General features: G+C 35.7%; 1 protein-coding gene across 3 annotated transcripts in view; it reads left to right on the top strand.

Moving 5' to 3' along the window:
- The window catches only part of LOC122831267 (retinoic acid receptor beta-like), a 28531-nt gene extending 9811 nt beyond the window's left edge, over positions 1-18720 (top strand). For all 3 annotated transcript variants that reach the window (XM_044117342.1, XM_044117343.1, XM_044117341.1), the window contains 5 exons: positions 7793-7959; positions 12582-12758; positions 13394-13598; positions 13673-13831; positions 15690-18720. In XM_044117342.1, coding sequence (XP_043973277.1) covers positions 7793-7959; positions 12582-12758; positions 13394-13598; positions 13673-13831; positions 15690-15850 — 869 coding nt within the window. In that variant the 3' untranslated portion in view covers positions 15851-18720. The remainder of the gene's footprint in view (positions 1-7792; positions 7960-12581; positions 12759-13393; positions 13599-13672; positions 13832-15689) is intronic.
- The last annotated feature ends 984 nt before the right edge of the window (positions 18721-19704 follow it).

The following is a 19704-nucleotide window of genomic DNA, read 5'->3' as shown; positions in this document are numbered from 1 at the left end:
TAGAAAATTCCAGAGACTTTTTTTCTAGCAAAGTTTTGATTTTTCAAAATAAGAAATTGTGTTGGCTTTTCAGAAAATTTCTAGAAAAACCAAATATTTGACTTTTTAAACTCATAAATTTAATTGTTTTTTTAGCTTAGTCTTGACTTTTGTTGGTTTTTCTAAAAAAATTCAGAGATTAATCTCAAAATTAGTGCGTCTTGCCAATTTTAAATTTCTGGAGATCAAAAATTTTCTTGATTTTTCTAGAAAACGTGTTAATTCCAACTTGTAACACAACAATAAATACATTTTCTACTAGAACATTTCTGAGAAAAATTTCACAATCTCTGAGTCTTTTCTTTTAAATCTTCAGCTTTCGGAGATCAGAAATGTTCTTTGTTTTTCTAGAACATTTTTGTTTTCTGGCAGAAATTTTAATTCTTATTTATTTCTAATTTGTAACACAACAATATATTAACACCATAATAAATCCAAAACAAAAGCCAAAGCAAACATTTTCAAAGTTTTCATAAATTAAATCTTATTTTCTGCCTACAGTGGTCCTAATCTTCCACCGTAAATGTTAAAGATATTTAAAATTTAAACGTTGAGAAACAGAGAGTCGTTATTAATAGCTCCATTTGCTGAGCAAACACCCATTATAAAGATCAACAAGCATTTGTTTTCAAAGGATATTTTCCTTTTTTTAAAACCACTCAGAGCTCATTCACGCTCTTCAACCTGAGGCTTTGGTGAATCTTTCAGCTCCAACGGTTGTGGGTTTATATTATATAATCTGAACAGTCCAGTGAGCAAAAAGCTGAACCTCTCCTCTGTCTGAAACACTCTGCCTGGGTAAAAATGATCAAGCATTCAGCTGAGTGGCCCATTTATCGCTGCATTCAGGACAGGAGGACGAAAAGGAGTTTTTGCCCTGAGTTTCGTCTTTCAGGCTGCATAAAGGCTCTCCTATTGGCTGAGCTTATTAGAGCTGAAAGCATAAAGTGCTACAGACACCATTCAGGACTGAACACGACTTCCTTTGTACCGTGAATCTAGAGTTAGGGTACAAATATTAACACCCCTGGTACATTTAGATTCAACATTAGTTTTGTTTAACCAAGGATTTCATTTGACTTTGAAAACAATCAATCTATTATCATCTATATTGCTCAAGATGACCGATCATGCTGCCTTGAACAGGTTTGAATATTTGCAAGAATAAACTCTTAAATTTGGAGATTAATCTAAGAAACGTCAAAAACAATTTCTCAAAAATTTCAGAGCTTGGAAAGTCAAATATTTGCTAGAAAAAAACTAAAATTGTGAAATTATTCTCAGAAATATTCTAGAAAAAAAACAATGAAATTTCTTGGTTTGAAAAGTCGAATATTTGCTTGAAAAACGTCAGAAATGTTTAGATTAAATACAAAAACATGCACCAAGTATTCCTGAGCAGAGCCTCAGCGCCTCAGTGAACAACTGAAACGCGGAGCGGTGCGAATCGGTGACCTAGATAACTGAGGATGTGTAACATGGGGAGGCTGCAGGACGGAGGATCCACCCAGTTTCATTTTCTCATTGTTACTCACCCACATTCAGATGCAAACACATTACATAAACATATCACATGTATGAGACAGTTGTACGCCACTGCTGCCAGGACGCTCAGTAAGTGTGTAATACGATCGCTGTCTGTTTACCAAATGACTGCTGGATGTAGGGTATGGAAGTAAATATGTGCCATCAGAATTTGAATAAAAAATACCTCTGAAATTTGAATGTTGTATATTAATGCTTACTTTTTCAGTATTAAAATAAATTCAGAATATATTTTTAACCTAAAAAAAATTTCAATGTCATTATTTTTGCAGTAAAAAAAAATTCGGTGTAAATTTTTTTACATGGTTGCAATTTTCAGTTATTAAAAAAATTCACATTCCTATTTCAAAGTGATCAAATTTTCAATATACATATTTTTCACAGTTTAAATTTTCAGTGTTAAAAAATTCAGCATATAAAAAATTCAACTTTTCAAAATTCGTTGTGCTCAAATTCGCCGTCTCAAATTCACCGTCTAAAAATTCGCTGTCTCAAATTCAGCGTCTAAAAATTCGCTGTAAAAATGGCCAAGGTTACTTCAGGTCACAGACATTAGCAATGGATGTCCGATTCCAACATCCACCTAATCACGTGACACAACCGTCATATTGAAGAAATACCAGCATCACCCAGGCTGGCGACCATGGAGGCGACATAAACCCAACGGTGAGTTTAATGCTTTCATATTTCTATAGTATATTTTATTTTGTGCATGAAGTTTGATACATTATCTTAAAGCCTGATTTAAAACACGGGTTGGGCCGTTGTTAATCTTACACCGTGTAGTGCCGGCATATTACATCTTGCTACCTCCTAGCACCCCCAGCCCCTCCCCGCTGTCCCACGTCCAATTTCCCCAGTTTTATTTCAAAAAGAAATACCACTTGGGTCAAGTCTAGAATCTTTAAAGAGAACTGATGGGTGGCGACATTCTGGGTTGTTTGTATGTTGTCTTAGGTGAGACTGAGACAGGCAGTGTTTTTTCAGTCTCCTGAAAAATTAAAGTCGTAATTTTTCAGGAGATGCTACCGCTAATATGGCTGCCTTGTGTGCTTCAAAGAGGGGCTGTGAACACTTTCCGACATTAATTATAACCACAACCCCATTCTGATCAGCTACCGTATTGTTCAGGTGACTTCATTACAACATCATCCAAAATACTGCTTCTCTTATCTGACAATTGTTGATATACAATATTAATTTACATTCTTTTTACTTTGCCTAAAACCTCGTTCTGTTACCTAGCAACACTATAAACAACCGCCTTTGTTTTTCAGTTGATTTTAACTAATTTTCAAGAAAATATATGCTTGTAAGTACATCTGTTAACTTATTTTAGATTAAATATCATAATTTAATTTAGATTACTGTGACTTCTCAATGCTGACCTACTGATGTCAAAATACTTTTTTATTTTACTGGCAATTTTTTTAATGTTTTTTTTCTTTTTTCAAGGAACTTTTGCTGAATCATATTTTTGATAGACTCCGTGATCGTTTGGAGCAGGAAGAAGCAGTTTTATATCTGGGAAGAGTGTGCACAATCAAAGGTTTGTACAAATGACAAGTTTCAATATGTGATGCTTTTGAATGTCTATAGTAACATTAGCTTTGTGTGGTCTTCAATATGATGAGATTTGAAGGGCAGTTTTAATAATTTATTACTCCATAATTGAAGGACTGAGCGACTGTGGAGAGATCTGTGGACGGCTGTAACGTGCATCTATTATGACGTGCTACACTACCTTAAAGAAGAGGGATACCTGGACATTTCAAATGAAGCACTCCTCTTCTGTTGCCATCAAGTCTTCCTGCCATGTCTGCAGGATGATCTGGATACTTTCTGCAGTGGCTGGGACAATCACCCACTTCGAACTGAAGCAACATGACTCCTAACCTGCTCTGGGTTCTTGGTACATCATCCAATTCCTGAACCCCACGGTGCCTTGACAGAGGTTATAAAGATTATAACGGAGGCTCAGATGTATTTGCTGAACATTTTATGTTCAGATTTTATTAATAACAATAGCTGAATAACGGCAAACGGCTGTTTGTAACCAAGCAACCAAAATCACCAGAAGGCAATCATGTTTTAACAAGATAACTATCACATTTTAATAAGATACATATGACGTTATAACGTGATAGCGCTCAATTTTTTTTCCTGTGACAGCAATACGCTTCCGTGCCAGTTTAAAAATTCACCATTTATGAAATGTAAAGCAAAATGCTGATCATGTTACCACAGAGGTGAATTTTAGTGCTTTTATGGTAGACATGTCAGAGAACAAAAATGTTCTAAATTTGTAATTTGTTTTTTTTCTTTACTCAAAAGGAACCCATTAGGTACATTTGTACATTGTTGTATTGCTTTACATTACTTGAATTATAAGAATCAGAAAAAGTTTTGTCTTATGTTGTTTATTTTCTAATGCCTAAAGCATATATGAACTCATCTAAGTACATTCAATAAAATTTTGCATAAAAAAACAATTTCAGTTTCATATTTAAAACTGCCTGTACAAACAGTACTGACTCAGAGAAATGAAATATCTACTCTGAACATTGTGTTATTCTAGTTCCTCTAGTTTTGAATTTGACAAAACTAGAGAAATTAAATAACAACAATGTTGTCGCTCTAATGAGTAATACATATGATCACATTTAAACATATGTATCGAACTTGTGATCTGACAAAATCAGAAAATTGAATTGATTCTACATTTCAACAAAACTGTTTTGTTTTAACAAACTGATTCACAAACAAAGAACTGCTACAGCTTAAATGTAGATTTTTTTTTTTTTTTAACAGGTCAATCACTCAAAGCAAGCCAAAGCCAGACTGCGTAGAGGAAATGCATGCTACAAAATCCTCACTGAAAGAGTTGTAATTCCAGTAGTGACAAGGAATTCTTAGTGTTTTGTAGCATGTGGTGTAGTTTCCACGAACAATCTCCACAGACAGACTTGCTGGCAGATTTTCCCATCCAGTCCAGAATTTCATCATGTCTCCTCTTCCTCCACTCCGTGGTCTTTCAGTTAGTAAATTAAGTAAGTGGCTTGCAGATTCAACAATAGCATCCTGACTACCCTGTAGTCACAAAATATATAAAAGACAAAGTAGCAGTTGAAAAAGGATTAGTTAAAAAGAAATTTACACTTCATGAGAATGATCACTTTTACTCAGGAAAGCTCTGTGCTGTAGGGTTCCCACCTTTCAGAAATTAAAATAAGGATCTAGCAGATGGAAAGTGTCATTCTATTTCACTAGAGAAACTAAAACTGCAGTACCATAAGTTTTAAAGAATAAAGAGACAGTATAATTTCTTCAGTTTCCCTCTTAATTTTTTTTTACAATTGCTAGCATTCATCCTCACTGACACTGTTCAGCCTGGCATGTGTGTCTTCCCTCTCCTGTATCTTTGCTAGGACATGGTAGAGTATCGGTTGAGGACGTTTTAAAAAGACGCAGGTTGAGAACGGCTCACCACGACTGCTAACCCTCTTTTGCACCTAGTGTTTCTAGGCAACCGTGACATCATCAATGGTCCAAAGCGTTCTGGGGTCCTTACTAGCTCCCGCCACATTAGCTGAGCTTAACATGTCTTGTGTTTTATTTTTGTAATTATTGTTACACTAAATGTTTATATGCATGTGATAGGCGTTACTGTCGGACATACAGAAATACCGAACAAATCGCGTCTCGTTACAGGCGATTCCGTATTTCTGAAAGGGATGGCAATCCTACTGTGCTCTTCTCTCATTAAAATTATAGAAACTATATAAAACACAAATAAATCTACAATTTGTAAGATTAACAACGGCCCAACCCGTGTTTTAAATCAGGCTTTAAGATAATGTATCAAACTTCATGCACAAAATAAAATATACTATAGAAATATGAAAGCATTAAACTCACCGTTGGGTTTATGTTACGCCTCCATGGTCGCCAGCCTGGGTGATGCTGGTATTTCTTCAATATGACGGTTGTGTCACGTGATTAGGTGGATGTTGGACTCGGACATCCATTGCTAATGTCTGTGACCTGAAGTAACCTTGGCCATTTTTACAGCGAATTTTTAGACGCTGAATTTGAGACAGCGAATTTTTAGACGGTGAATTTGAGACGGCGAATTTGAGCACAACGAATTTTGAAAAGTTGAATTTTTTATATGCTGAATTTTTTAACACTGAAAATTTAAACTGTGAAAAATATGTATATTGAAAATTTGATCACTTTGAAATAGGAATGTGAATTTTTTTAATAACTGAAAATTGCAACCATGTAAAAAAATTTACACCGAATTTTTTTTTACTGCAAAAATAATGACATTGAATTTTTTTTTAGGTTAAAAATATATTCTGAATTTATTTTAATACTGAAAAAGTAAGCACTAATATACAACATTCAAATTTCAGAGGTATTTTTTATTCAAATTCTGACGGCACATATTTACTTCCATAGTAGGGCATCCGGGGGGGAGGAGGAGGAGGAGGAGGAGGAGGAGGAGCCGCCGGTGGTTGGAGGGAGCGGGGGAGGGAGGAAGAGGCTGAGCTGTTGCGTAATCCTGAGCTTCCCTGACATGTGTGTAGCTGCCTGAGCCAAGTCGGTGCGACGACCCGAAACGTGTTGATGCCACAGCGATTATGAAAGACTAACCTGCGTATTTACCTGCGAGCTGCTTTCACTGACCCAGACGAGAGTTGGACAAAATAAACACAAAGCTGAAGGACTAGTTTTAAAAAACATTTCTATTATTTAGTAGAAATGTTTTTAAAAATACATTTATTATTAAATAAATAAAACATTTTTTATTTATATAATAAAATATATGATTTTTATTTACAAATAAAATTATTTATTTTCTTATGCTTCTTTTTCTGTCTAATTGTAATCTCTTTTTCTTGTTGCATTTTGCTTCTTTGAATTGCCTGTGGCTGAAAGGTGCTATTTAAATAAAGTTTCCTTAGATAGTTTTGATTGTGTGTGTAAGGTAATTTTATTTATATATCACATTTTTAGCAACAAGGCATTTAAAAGTTATTCGCATGAATTACAAGAAATACAAACAAAACACAAAACTGAAGAAAAACAAAACAACGAAAGTAATTTTTAAACTAATAGGAGTTTCTCTAAATAAACTAACAGGAGTTTCTGTGGATCCTCAGCTTGTTCTAACAGGTTTTATTTACAGTGAACTCTTTTGAAAGAATGGTTCTGTTGTGACGGGCTCCATGGCTTCACACTTTTCTAGTCGCTGGAAGTAGTTCAGTGTAATTTATTCATAGGTGATTTGTCCCGCAGCTGAAATGAGGCTTCATTAATAATCTAAAAATGCAGCTTTGACGTTGCTGCAGTGGGCCATTTGTACAAAAAGTGTGGTTATTCACAGATTAATATTTTAAGTACCTACATCTTTCCAATGTCAGAATATTTTAATATTCTGGGAACAACTTTGCAATGATTAAAAATAAAAAAAATATCTGCCTCTGCACTCGCCACCTGTGCCGGGGGGCAAAATGTGAACCATTTTTAAAGGGAACCCATTATGCAAAATTTACATTTTGAGTCCTTTTATCTTTCCATTTGGGTCTTAACTGCTTATAAAAGCAGCCCAAGTGCTTAAAAAACACCCAGACATTTTTGGCAATAAGTTTATTGGTGTCTGGAAAATGAGCCCTTTCAAAAGTTAAATCACAGTCAAGAGGCAAAGCACTGTTACCTAGCAACCACAGCCAAACCCAGCCCGTAATCCAGCATCGCTGAGATCGTTTGGTCAGCTGGTTTTATCGCTGTATAATGACTGCTGTTGTTGACTTACCTTCCAGAAACCACTTGTGTCATTCTTGTTGGTTGTGCAGGAGGCTCTACTAATGCTTTTCAAAGATGTGCGATTGTATAATTGCAATTCTGTTTGCAGCAATTTTCACATGCAAGTGTAAGTGTTGAATGGAGGGCGTGACCAGTAGCAGAATATTTGGATTTAAAGTGACAAGACGCCCTAAAACATCTCATTGTTCTGAAGAACCTCAACTGACCAAGCAGAAATCTAACTATCTACGAATGACTTTGAGGAAAAAAATTTAATGAATATCTTTGTTTAACACTTAGACCTGTCCTAACAGGTTCAAGGAAGCGTAATAGATTTTGTCAGAGGCCTCACTCTGTTGACCTTTTTTAATAAAATATTTTCATCCCTCTTTCCCAGCGGTGAGAAATGACAGAAACAGGCGGAGAGGTAAGAAGGAAGCAGTGAAGATGACCGTCATGGAGACGTACGAGCTGACGGCCGAGCTCGGCCTGATCGTGGAGAAGATCTGCAGGGCGCATCGAGAGACCTTCCCCTCCCTCTGCCAGCTGGGGAAATACACCACAGTGAGTCCAACAGAATGCCTGAATACAAAAAAACATAATAATTCTGTATGGAGAGACAGAATCACACAAACAGAGAAATCAAATCAGTTCCTCCATGTCCAGCTGTTTCTATCCATTATGACTCCATTGTGAGTTTTGTATCCTAAACTGCTCATAATTTATTGACGGAAAGAGGAGAAGATTGTAGACTCAACTCAAATGTTTTACAGTGTATAATTAGACATAGAAGCAAAAAAAAAAAAAAAAACAAGAATGTAAACAACAGGATGGCATTAAGCATATAAAATATCCACAGAAGGAGCTAAAGCACCGAGGGCTGTGAGCCGTCGACCTTTGAACACGTAGAGCTTTTCCTGTTCGGGATTATTGTGGTTGGATGTCGGGCCGTCTGCTGTGATTCGCTGCAGGGAGGGATTTAAGATAATCGGCATTTAAAGCTCTGCAGATCTGGTCGTTATTCGGAGAGCCTCTCGTTTCCGAAAGGTCAGAGCTCAGCGGAAGAGTGAGCGAACAAATGCCCGGTCCTGTCACTTTCTGTCCGAATCACTGATGCAGCGAGGAAACGTAGCACAACGCAGCTGCAAGAAGGAAACTGTTTCATTTCACTTCCACCCAATCTGCGTCTTTGGAGGGTGTAATTCTGATGAGGTTTGGACGACATCGTCTCCACCTGATGATGGGGGATGGGATTCGATCGTCTCTGAGCGGAACAAAGGTCTCACAAATTGAACATCCGTTGTCCAGACAATGTCCCTCTGATGGCCCTGATTGGCTGGTCATCAGCCCCCCGCTGAGCTCATCAGACCGATTCTTTTTTCTGTCGTGAAACTGCTGATTCACGTCACGTCTCCAGATGAAACCGTCGGATCAGTGAACTCGACGGATTCCGACTCCAACAATGAAAAATTGCAACATTTCACCAAGTATTTTTGGTCGAGTTTCTGGTGCAAATATCTTGGTACATTAGATTTAAGACAAAACTAAATTACAGGCAACATTTCAGTGAGATATAGGAGCTTTCTTAATAATGATGAAAACGTGCTTTAAAATGTCTTTTTAGAAGAGAAATAATCTTCAAATTGAACTATTACTATTACGTAGAATTGTGTGCAATAATTGTTATATAATTAAAGTATTGTTTTAGTTATAATTAAATTAAAAATAAATGGTTAGTATTACACTACATACAACTACAAAAGCAGTTGTTGAGTTATAATTACCACAACAAAATAAAATGTACTTTAAATCTGTCTTAAAAAGTAAGTACACCCTTCGATTCAGTTGTTAAAGCCGCCGTTAGCAGCAGCATCTCCAATTGATTTTTTTCTGCCAGGCCTTGTCTGCAAATAGCCAAACATCTAAAGAAACAAATACATTTTGATGTATTTTGTCTTCTCATCCACATGAAAACTGTTTAATATTACCAAAAATTATCATTTATAAATTTGAGAAAACTCCACTGGCTATCTGTGTTTGCGTGTGTAAACATCCAAACACAGTGTTTGTGTCTGCGTGTATCCAAATATGGATATTTGCCTTTGTTGAGGCAAATATTTGCCTCGACACGATTCCCAATATAAACCAACATTATGTTGTGAATAATGTTGGTTTATATTCTAATATGCTACTTAAATGTAGCTAAAAACTACTTTTAAGTGAATATACAAGCACATCTTTCCTGTTTTTGATCAACCACTAAACAGTAGAAGAAGAAAATAAATATCAACAAGCATCTTTAAATAAGTAAAGTTTCAACAAACAATGATTTTTGTATTGATTACATCAAATATGAGACGTATTTGATGTGGTCCACCTCTGACAGGAAGAGAACACGTTTCTGTAATAATGACTCACTAATTAAAGGGATGCAGGTTGTTCTGGAGTGTCCTTTATAAAAACACTGTTCTGTCACATAACTGGTTCAGTGGGAGTGATCAACGCTAAAAATAGGAAATGTGATGGGAATAAAACGCTGCTGGACTCAAACAATGCTTCCTGTTCTGTCCTGTCACTTTAAAAGTACAAGATAATGATCCGCATTACTTATTAAATTAGTTTATGAAGCTGGATAAACCAGACGGAATCATTTTTACAGTGCTTTAATAATTTACTTATTTTTAATTTTAGTTTTCTGTCTGCGTTTTTAAAATCCATCCTTAATTTTAAGGACAGATTTGAACACGTTTAAAGAAGACTTGTTGCAGTTTTTTTATCCAACTTGAAAACAATCTGACATTGAGCTTAAACAGCAACTTTGCTCTCTTGTTGTTGTTTTTTTCTCATGACCTCGTTTATCTGCATTTTCTGAAACAATAAACATAATGCCACAAAAATTATTATCCAGGAGTTATTTACGGCTCTTTAGGCTCTTCTTTCTCAGAGATGAGCAAAGCAGACGGTGCTCAAAATTTGTTTTTGCAGACATTTAATATTTTTATGACTGCAGTGGACTCGGTTATAATGAAGACCAAAACTGCAATATTTATTAAGTTTTCAGTTGCTGTGGTTTGCTTTCACACCACGCTGTATCAAATGGCACAAACACTTTGAAAACCTGTTCCCCTCCTCGCCTGTGGTGGCGCTGCACTAAAATCCATCCTAAATTTTGGAACTAAACAACCCTCCACTGTGGATGGTGGAGGGTTTGGTTATGGATGCAACAAGAAATCATTATTTTTAGGAGTTTTTCCATAAGTTCCTGTGCAAAAACTGCTTTTATTATCTACAACAATGTTTTCAAAGTAGCTAGCTCAAAGCTATGCTACCTGTCTTTCTTCATTATCCATCTTTATAGAATAGGCCCACCAGATTCTAGAAAATTTTTTGTTTTTTTTCTTTTATAATAGAGGATTCTGTTGTAAAATTTGTAAATAGAAATAAAGTTCAATTTAGCATTGATAGCTTTCATAGTAAAACTATTTGTACATATGTAGAAAATAATTTTATTTTATAGCGGCAGGGGCAGAAGAGTCATTTTGAATGGAAAAAATTGCTGGCCCCTGCCCTGAGTGCTTTAGCAAATTATAAACGTGATTTTTTGCTTTCTTTACACTACTGCCTTTGCCTGTGTCGTATTTGAACGTCATATTTATGGACTGCGTGACTAATGGCATCAACATTGCATCAAATAATTCAAGGGGAGATTTTTTTTTTTTTTTTTTTTTTTTTAAAAAGACAAAAATCTAATCTAAAACTACAGAAAAAAGTTTAAGTTGTATTGTTCTTAGAGCTGGGGTTGATTTTGAACATGTCTTTTTATATATCACATCCCTTAGCAGAATATGAATTAATACAAGCAAGAACAAATTTGCCTTGTCATCCACTGTAAGCTATTTGTGTGATTAGTTCAGTCACACACACCCATTAGTATCAGGTTACAGTACAGTCATCGCTGTTACATAAGTTATTCTGTTATACCCTGAAACATAATAATGCTCCACATACTTGTGGTTTATTGTTCTGTGTCAAAAGGGAACATTACTAGGCTACTGAATGCCTGGGAATCTTTTAGAAATGCCACTTCCTGGTCTGGAATCTCATTGGAATTTCTTTCATGTGTGAGAATTTTACTTCTTTATTTATTTTACCGAAGTCAGCTTTTTTATAGACAAAAGAATTCTGCTTTGTAGTGAGACATCTTACTGTGTATCTGCTCACATCTGTTCAGATTAATTTACAATTAATGGATTGTCTATTTTCTGACAGTTTCTCTATTTTCTGTTTGATTTTTCCTGGCAGCTGAAATAACCAAGCAATATGAATTGGAATACACTGTACTTAATTTACAAGTTAATGCTAAGTTGAACTTATCTTCAAGTGAAAAATAACAGAAGGCTAGCCAGTTAGCATCAAACAAACACTGTTACGAAGGTAATACCAGCTTATAATAGAGCAGAAATTAAAAACATTAAATAAACAAGTTACATAGCTAAAATTAGCGCCAAAATTTACATATTAAAGCATTAGTCAATGATCGTTAACGAACTGTTATATCCCATATAACTGCCACTAACGGTTCAATGTATTCCTGAAGACCCCTTAGCTGCCTAACAAGGTGCCTGATGTAAAACACTAAGTTCAGCATTGAAGAAAAACAAGCCGCATTAGGACATTTAAAACACTCCAGTTACCCTGGGTTCTTTAAAATTTCCCTTCAAGCAGTCATACTTTCATCACTATTTTAAAGTGATCTTGATAAACATTTCTCTATAGTTATTATATTGTTCTTTGTATTTTGGCTGCTTAACATCAGTTGCATTTTAGAGCTTTTCTACCTGTTTAAATAAACGTTCAGTGAATAACAAACAAAAAAGCAAAATACAACCCTTCAGTGACACAGGCTTACTATTAATCAGCATTTTTTAAAGATTACAACAACATTTGGCTGTGTTATAACGAAAATCTAAAGAAATAAGTAAGAAAAAAAGTTATAAAGCACTCATAAACCAAAACAATTTTTTCCAACTTGTTACTTTTTACTTAAAATGATGATGCAGGAGGTGTATATCATCTGTTTTGTTTTTTAATCCCAGTAATAATTATACATTGAATTTGTTTTTGATCATTTTAAACTCTTCATGTATCCGTTGAAAACTGAAGACACGGTTTCCTCTTTCACACAGAATTCCAGTTCAGACCACCGGATCCAGCTGGACCTCGGGTTGTGGGACAAGTTCAGCGAGCTTGCCACCAAGTGCATCATCAAGGTGGTGGAGTTCGCCAAGAGAGTCCCAGGCTTCACAGGCCTGACCATCGCTGACCAGATCACTCTGCTGAAAGCCGCCTGCCTTGACATCCTGGTAACCAGATCGGTTTTTATCTGCTTCACACTGAGGGCATTTCTTCACCTTCATGTTTAACTGTCATTATCTACGTTTGAAAATGGACCAAAATTACCAAAAGCACCAGTACAAACACACATAACGACAGCTGCTCATGATTTCTTTCTGATTCTCTGAATAAAACTTATATTTATGGCATATAAAAATGAATAATAAAAGATATATGTCATAATTTTTAGTTTTCACTTGTGTTTTGGCTTAGAACGATTCTATTTAATTTTACATCAGAAAAGGAGGAAGGGAAGGAAAGAATAAAGGAAGGAGAAAAGGAATGGAGGAAGGAAGCAGACAAGGAGGGGAAAAAGGAACAGAGAAAAGAGAAAAGGAAGGGAAGGAAAAGGCAACGAAAGAAGGAAGAAAGGAGGGAAAAAAGAAGAAAGGAAAGAAGGAATGAAGCCAAAAGGGAAGGAATGGAATAAAAGAGGAAGGAAGGAATAAATGAAATAGGAGGAGAAAAAAAGAAGGAAGGAAGTAGAGGAGGAAGAATGGAAATGAAAGAGGGAAATAAAGAATAAGAGAAGGGGGAGGAAATGAATTAATAAACTAAATCTAACTTTGTGTGAGCAGTGATATTTTCTCTCTTCTTGTCTCAGATCCTCAGGATTTGCACTCGCTACACTCCGGACCAGGACACCATGACGTTCTCCGACGGCCTGACTCTGACCCGCACTCAGATCCACAACGCCGGCTTCGGGCCGCTCACCGACCAGGTCTTTACGTTTGCCGGTCAGCTGCTTCCTCTGGAGATGGACGAGACGGAGAGCGGGCTGCTCAGCGCCATCTGCCTCGTCTCTGGAGGTACCGACCTGACTCACACGTGAGATACGCTTCGCCGCCGCCGCCTGAAGTAACCCCGTCTCTGTGGCAAACAGATCGCCAGGACCTAGAGGAGCCGTCAAAGGTGGAGGTGCTGCAGGAGCCGCTGCTGGAGGCGCTGAAGATCTACTCGCGGCGGCGCCGACCCAGCATGCCTCTGATGTTCCCCAAAGCCCTGATGAAGATCACCGACCTGCGCAGCATCAGCGCTAAAGGTGAGGACAACCAAAACGTTTAATTAAATCTAGAATCGTACCCTCGTTTTCTATAACAAATGTTACATTTACTCAGATACATTTACTTGAGTAACTTTTTTTTAAATTACTTTTAGGAGTATTTTTACTACACTGTATTTTTTTTTTTTTTACTTGAGTGATTTTATTATGAAGTATCGCTACTCGTACTTGTTTTCCAAAACTGAAAAGAAGATGCAGAACTAGAAAGTTTGTCCAAGTCTCATATATATATATATATATATATATATATATATATATATATATATATATATATATATATATATATATATATATATATATATATATATATATATATATATATATATCAGCTACTACTTGTTATCCCTATTTTTATTCTAATAGGGACACCTACTGTCTAAAGAGTGAACTGCAATAAGAGCAGAGTGGAGTAGTAACTCAACTCAAGTTAAAAGTTACTTGAGTAACTTTTTTGAAAAAGTTATTTTAGGAGTATTATTACTAAGCTTTACTTTTACTTTAGTAATTTTATTGTGAAGTATTTCTACTCTTACTTGAATTACATTTCTGGATTTTGTACCCACTGAATGAAAAACAATCCAAAAATCCTCCAGACACACACCTGCAGTTTTTATTAAAGTTCCATCAGTTTTTTAGTGAAAACAAATGATTAGGAAACATTTTCTTTGGCCTGATTTTGTTATTTTCCAATTATGTTAATTCTATGAATCATTTTGGTCTTTAAAATTACCAAAGTGTTCACTTTATATTGTGGTCCAGCTGATGATATAATTTTTATATATTAAATGATTGATAATTATAATACTTTTAGATTTGTTGAAGTAGTGCTACTCTTACTTGAGTACATTTTTTGTACTCTACCCTCTGAATGAGGGTGAATAGCAGCTTTGCGACGTTGACAACCTCTTGTTTTGAAAATCTTGACAACTCTTTTTGAATGCAGAACGTTCCTTAATTTAATACTTAAGGAACGTTCTGCATTGTAGGGTGCTAGTAGCCTTGTTAGATAGCTAGCTAGCTAGCTACTGGTAGCCTCAACTGCCAGTGCGACTAAAACTTTTGCCTGACAGAAAAGTCCAGAGAGAAATAACAATAAATAAAAATAAACTACATACAATACGAGATTTTACTGTGACTAACACATTTAAGGCCAACTTACATTTTTAAAAATAAATATAAGCTATGTTCAGGGTTTAATTTTACATGCCTCAATACAAGGCAGTTTAAGGAAGCACAGATAGCTGATGTTGATGTTTGTTCTTTTTTTAGCCTACCATATTTTCTGGACTATGCACCTCACTATAATCCGCATCTACAAAGTTTATTTTTTTTAAAACTGGAAACGTACATAGCTATATAAGCCGCACCGAGCTGTACGCCGCTGGTATCTCCGCCGCTTTTAGTTTTTCACTTAATAAATTTGCTGGGTTTATTAAGGACGCAGCCCTGCGTCTCCAACGCCGAACCATGGATTTGTTCACGCCGAGCTTACGTGCAGCGGCTCTATTTCCCTCCTTCACTGCCAGATCGATAGCCTTCAACGTAAAAGCTGCGTCATATGAACTTCTTTGGCTGGTTTCCATAATGAGGGGGAATGAGTTTGAAAACATTTTTGTCATGTCTGCCACCAGCACTTTCTATTTTGATTTCCAATTTTGACTTTCAATGATTCACTTCCTGCTAAAAAGCCCCCTGGCGGTTGAAGGAAAATCCACAGAAAAGCCGCACCGGGCTATAAACCGCATGGTAAAAAGCGTGAGAAAAAAGTAACAGCTAATAATCCTAAAAATACCGTAACTTTGAGGTCTGTTGAAACGCGTTGTGTGCGTTCCTGCAGGAGCAGAGCGCGTTGTGACACTGAAGATGGAGATCCCCGGCTCCATGCCTCCTTTGATCGAGGAGATGATGGAGGATCTGCAGAACCTGGAGACCAGCCAGCACTCACACAGCCTCTCCTCTCACTCTCAGCACACACACTGCTCCGGCCTTGCAGTCTGAAGACGCCGCAGGACTTTTTCTTCCTCCCAGAGAGAGATTACTAACGATGTAAAAGTGCAGATGCAGTCCAGAAGGTCACTAGTCCCTTACCTCCGTAAAACGTCCGGGAGTATTTCAGAGTTAGATCTGCAGACATGACAAATGAGATTCAGCTTTCACATTAACAACATGGTAGTTGCTGTGAGATGAAATTCTGCTTCGATGGAAGGAAAAAGTAGAACGATGCAGTAACGTTGTAGTTTATCTTTTTGTTTTCTTGCAACGTTGTGGCAGGCACCTCATAACCTCTGAGAACCACTCTCAGCTTTTGTTTACCATATCTGGGTCTTACTATATTTATATTTGCATGATGAGTTATTCATTTTTACCTCATTGAATAACAGTATTCAGTAGAAAGAGAGGCACATGTGGAAAGGATTCATTAAAGCTTTTTAGTTTATTAAACAGAGGGAAACAAGTAAAGGGAAAAAGGTCAAACATTTAACTGGTTCCCAGAGGAAAAAGGACATTTATGTCATCCAAATAGTGGAATTGTTTAGCTGCCATGTTTTTGTGATAAAACAAAAATAAATCCTGCAAAAACACAAAATCTTAAATATTTTTGTCATGTTCCTGGTGCAACTATATTAATGTATTTGAAATCAGGCAAAACTGACTAATAAGTAACTTCTCAGCAAAATATATAAGTATCTTAAGTTCATAATTCCTTAATATTGATGGAAAAATACTAGACTATTTTATGTATAAGACTGGAAAAACGTCTTGTTAAATAATTGCAATAATTTCCATAATTAATAGGAAATTAATATTTTTTTTTACTTTAGCAATTTTATTGTGAAGTATTTCTACTCTTACTTGAATTAAATTTCTGGATTTTCAGAAACGTTTCTTAACGTTTCCGAAAAACGTTAAGAAACGTTTTTTCAGAAAAGTTACCTTCAAGTTAGTTTTGTCTTATTTCCAGTGTACTAAGATATTTGCACAAGGAACTAGACCAAACATATGTGGTAACATTTTGTATTTTTGCAATAAAGATAAATAATTTCAAAACTTGTAAAACTTTAGAGCCAAAAGTTGCAATAACTTCTTGTCTGTGTGTTCACATTCTCTAACTAAGAATCAAGTGAATCCCATTTTATTTTAATTTCCACATTCAGTTGGACCACAGCTGGGGATCACACAGTTTTTTCTGTCAGATTTAGTTATGGACTTTGACTAGGCCATCCCAAAACATTGATTTTCCTCTTCAGAAGACATTATTTGGTTGGATGTATCCTCTTCATCTTCAGCTGTTTCAACAAATACCTGAAGATTATTGGGTTTAAACTGACTCATGTTGGAACCATTCATGCCTTCATTCAGTTTAATGAAAAACTCAAGTTCCACGTGGGTAAAAATAACTACCACCATGTTTCACTGTGGGTCTGGTGTTCTTTGGTGATGTGCTGTGTTGTTTCTGTGTGAGACATTTTTAGAGTTATGGCACAGACGTTAACGTTTTATTTTGCTTCATACTTTCTTCTAAAATGCTTTGGGAAATTTTCCAAATCTAGACATTTGGAAAACAAGAGATTTCTGTCAACTTGCCAATGTTGATGTCCAAACAAATAACTCTGTTTTATCAGCAATCTTGGAGAAATTTCTCTAATGTCACCGCCTGACTATATTTTGATGGTTTCTAATTGCCTCCAAACTTAACACAGTTTTCTCTGAAGTTCTCATTAAGTCCAGCTGACAATAAAATCCCTTAAAATTTCTGGAAAGACCATATTATAGGATCTGTGCACATTTTAAAATAACGTTATTTTATCTTATAGTGCAGCAGGAGTAGCTTTATTGGAAAAATTTTACAGATGTTGGTAATGTTACAGATGTGCTGCACTGTTACTGGTCAGGAAAAACCTTTGTGGTAGTTGCTAAACTTTGGCCCGACATTTAACAAAGAAGAGAGTAACCAAATGGTGGAAAAGATTTTGTGTAATATGAAGAAAAGAAAACCTATAATGGGGAATCATTATTAAAGGACCGTAGATTAAACATTTAGGAAACTTTTTTCTACTTTTTAATCTTTAAACGTGGTTACTGAAGGCCAGACTGACACACACAGCTGACACCAGATATTTACATTTACATGCTGAAAATGTAGATGATTTCTTGAGATTTTGTTATTTTTCCTTTGTGAAAACATGACGGTTTAATAAAGGTGTTTTACACTTTTTATATCCACTGTACGTGTGAAAAGGCGTCGTAACGTATGAGCTCGTTTTGTTGTCGGTTTTGCTGAGTGCGCTCCAGCATAACGAAACTTTTATCACCATGTTAGTAAGCTAAATATAAAGTACATGTATCTTAGACTTCATGAATGAAATTATCTAAATACAGATTACCAGTATTATTCATTTTTGTTGCTGAAAATATTTTTTTCTTGTTTTTTTATATCAGGATTAAACATATGAACCATAAAATGAATTTGTAGCCTTTGTTGCACTGTGGGGCAAATTAATTTACATTCTGTTTTTATTTCCTTTTCCAGTTTTAACTACAAAATTATGTTCTTATCAGTCTGAGCTGCTTGTTGTTTTTACTACACTGTGTTTGTGATAAAGCTGCAAACATGACTAAAGAACATTAAAAAAAACCATTTTAGTAAACTTGAAACTTTTTGTATTAATTAGAAGAAGGAAAAGTCGATCTCAAATTAAAGACGTTCATTTTGGAGAATCAGAAATAATGATATGAATTAGAAGTTATTGGACATAAGCAGCTCAACATGCATCCTATGAAAACTCTCATGTGCCTGCCATTAATGTGCCAACATTTTCCAACATTCAGTTTTTACTTTTCTCTTTTTGAGTTTCTGCTACAAACCAGCGCAGTGTTAAAACTGTTTGTACAGTTTTCATTTGTAAAATGTCATTTATGAAATCATTAAACATTCACTGTTTTTCTTTGTCTATAATTTTTTTTATTGAACTGTGCCATCGTTTTTTAAAAATGTTCTTCACTGCCAGGAGTTCAAGTTTCACGTCACCTTCCTTTATTAACGTGGACTGCAGCGCCCCCTGTTGGTTCAGTAGGAGACTGCTCAGTTTGCGCCAACTGATCTGTTAACATTAAGTCCTAAAGTACAGAGTTACTGCTCCGCATTTCACAATATTAACAAGCCAGTTTCTTTCTTTCTTTTCTTGAAAATATACGGTTAACTTTGTGCAGCCACCAGGTTAAAAACAAACATTGTAAATATGTTTTCTTGTTTTATTTTAAAGTGATTTCTTTTTAAGTTTAGTTTTGCTTCAGTCTTTTATATCAAGCCATAACTGCTTTGGGAGAACAAAGAACAAGACGTTATTTAATAAATCTGACCTTAAAACTACTAAATGCCTTAAATCAAAATTATGTAGGTGAACAAAATAACATGAAAGAAGTCGTTTATGTTGATCAGTTTTTATAACCCGAAAGCAGATTAATACAGAGTAGTTTTTTAAATCAAAGTGCAGAAGAAATCTAATATTTAAATGCTCTATACATTTTTCACTATGCATAGATCATTTACTTCAGTCCAAACTGCATCCAGCACAAAATATACCAAAAAGCCTCATGTGTTCTGGTTTTTACGTTCACCTGCAGTCAGACAGTGAGATGTGCTCAGTCAAAGTGAAAGCTCTTATCAGCCCTTTCACAGATATACGAGGAGGAAATTGTGGGTTGAAAGTAAAAAGCGCTGCTGTCACGTGCAGCGATGAGCTCAAACGGTTAAATCTGCGGCTTCAAGTGTTTAAAGTGGAACAAACCGAAACAAAACGCAGAGGTTTAACAGAAAGACGTTTCATCAAGGGTTAAATTATCTCTACATT

Source organism: Gambusia affinis, linkage group LG05 (assembly GCF_019740435.1).
Source record: "Gambusia affinis linkage group LG05, SWU_Gaff_1.0, whole genome shotgun sequence".
NCBI classification, from domain to species: domain Eukaryota; kingdom Metazoa; phylum Chordata; class Actinopteri; order Cyprinodontiformes; family Poeciliidae; genus Gambusia; species Gambusia affinis.
Note: the sequence above shows the minus strand (reverse complement) of the source record. Positions and strands in the feature narration are given on the sequence as shown.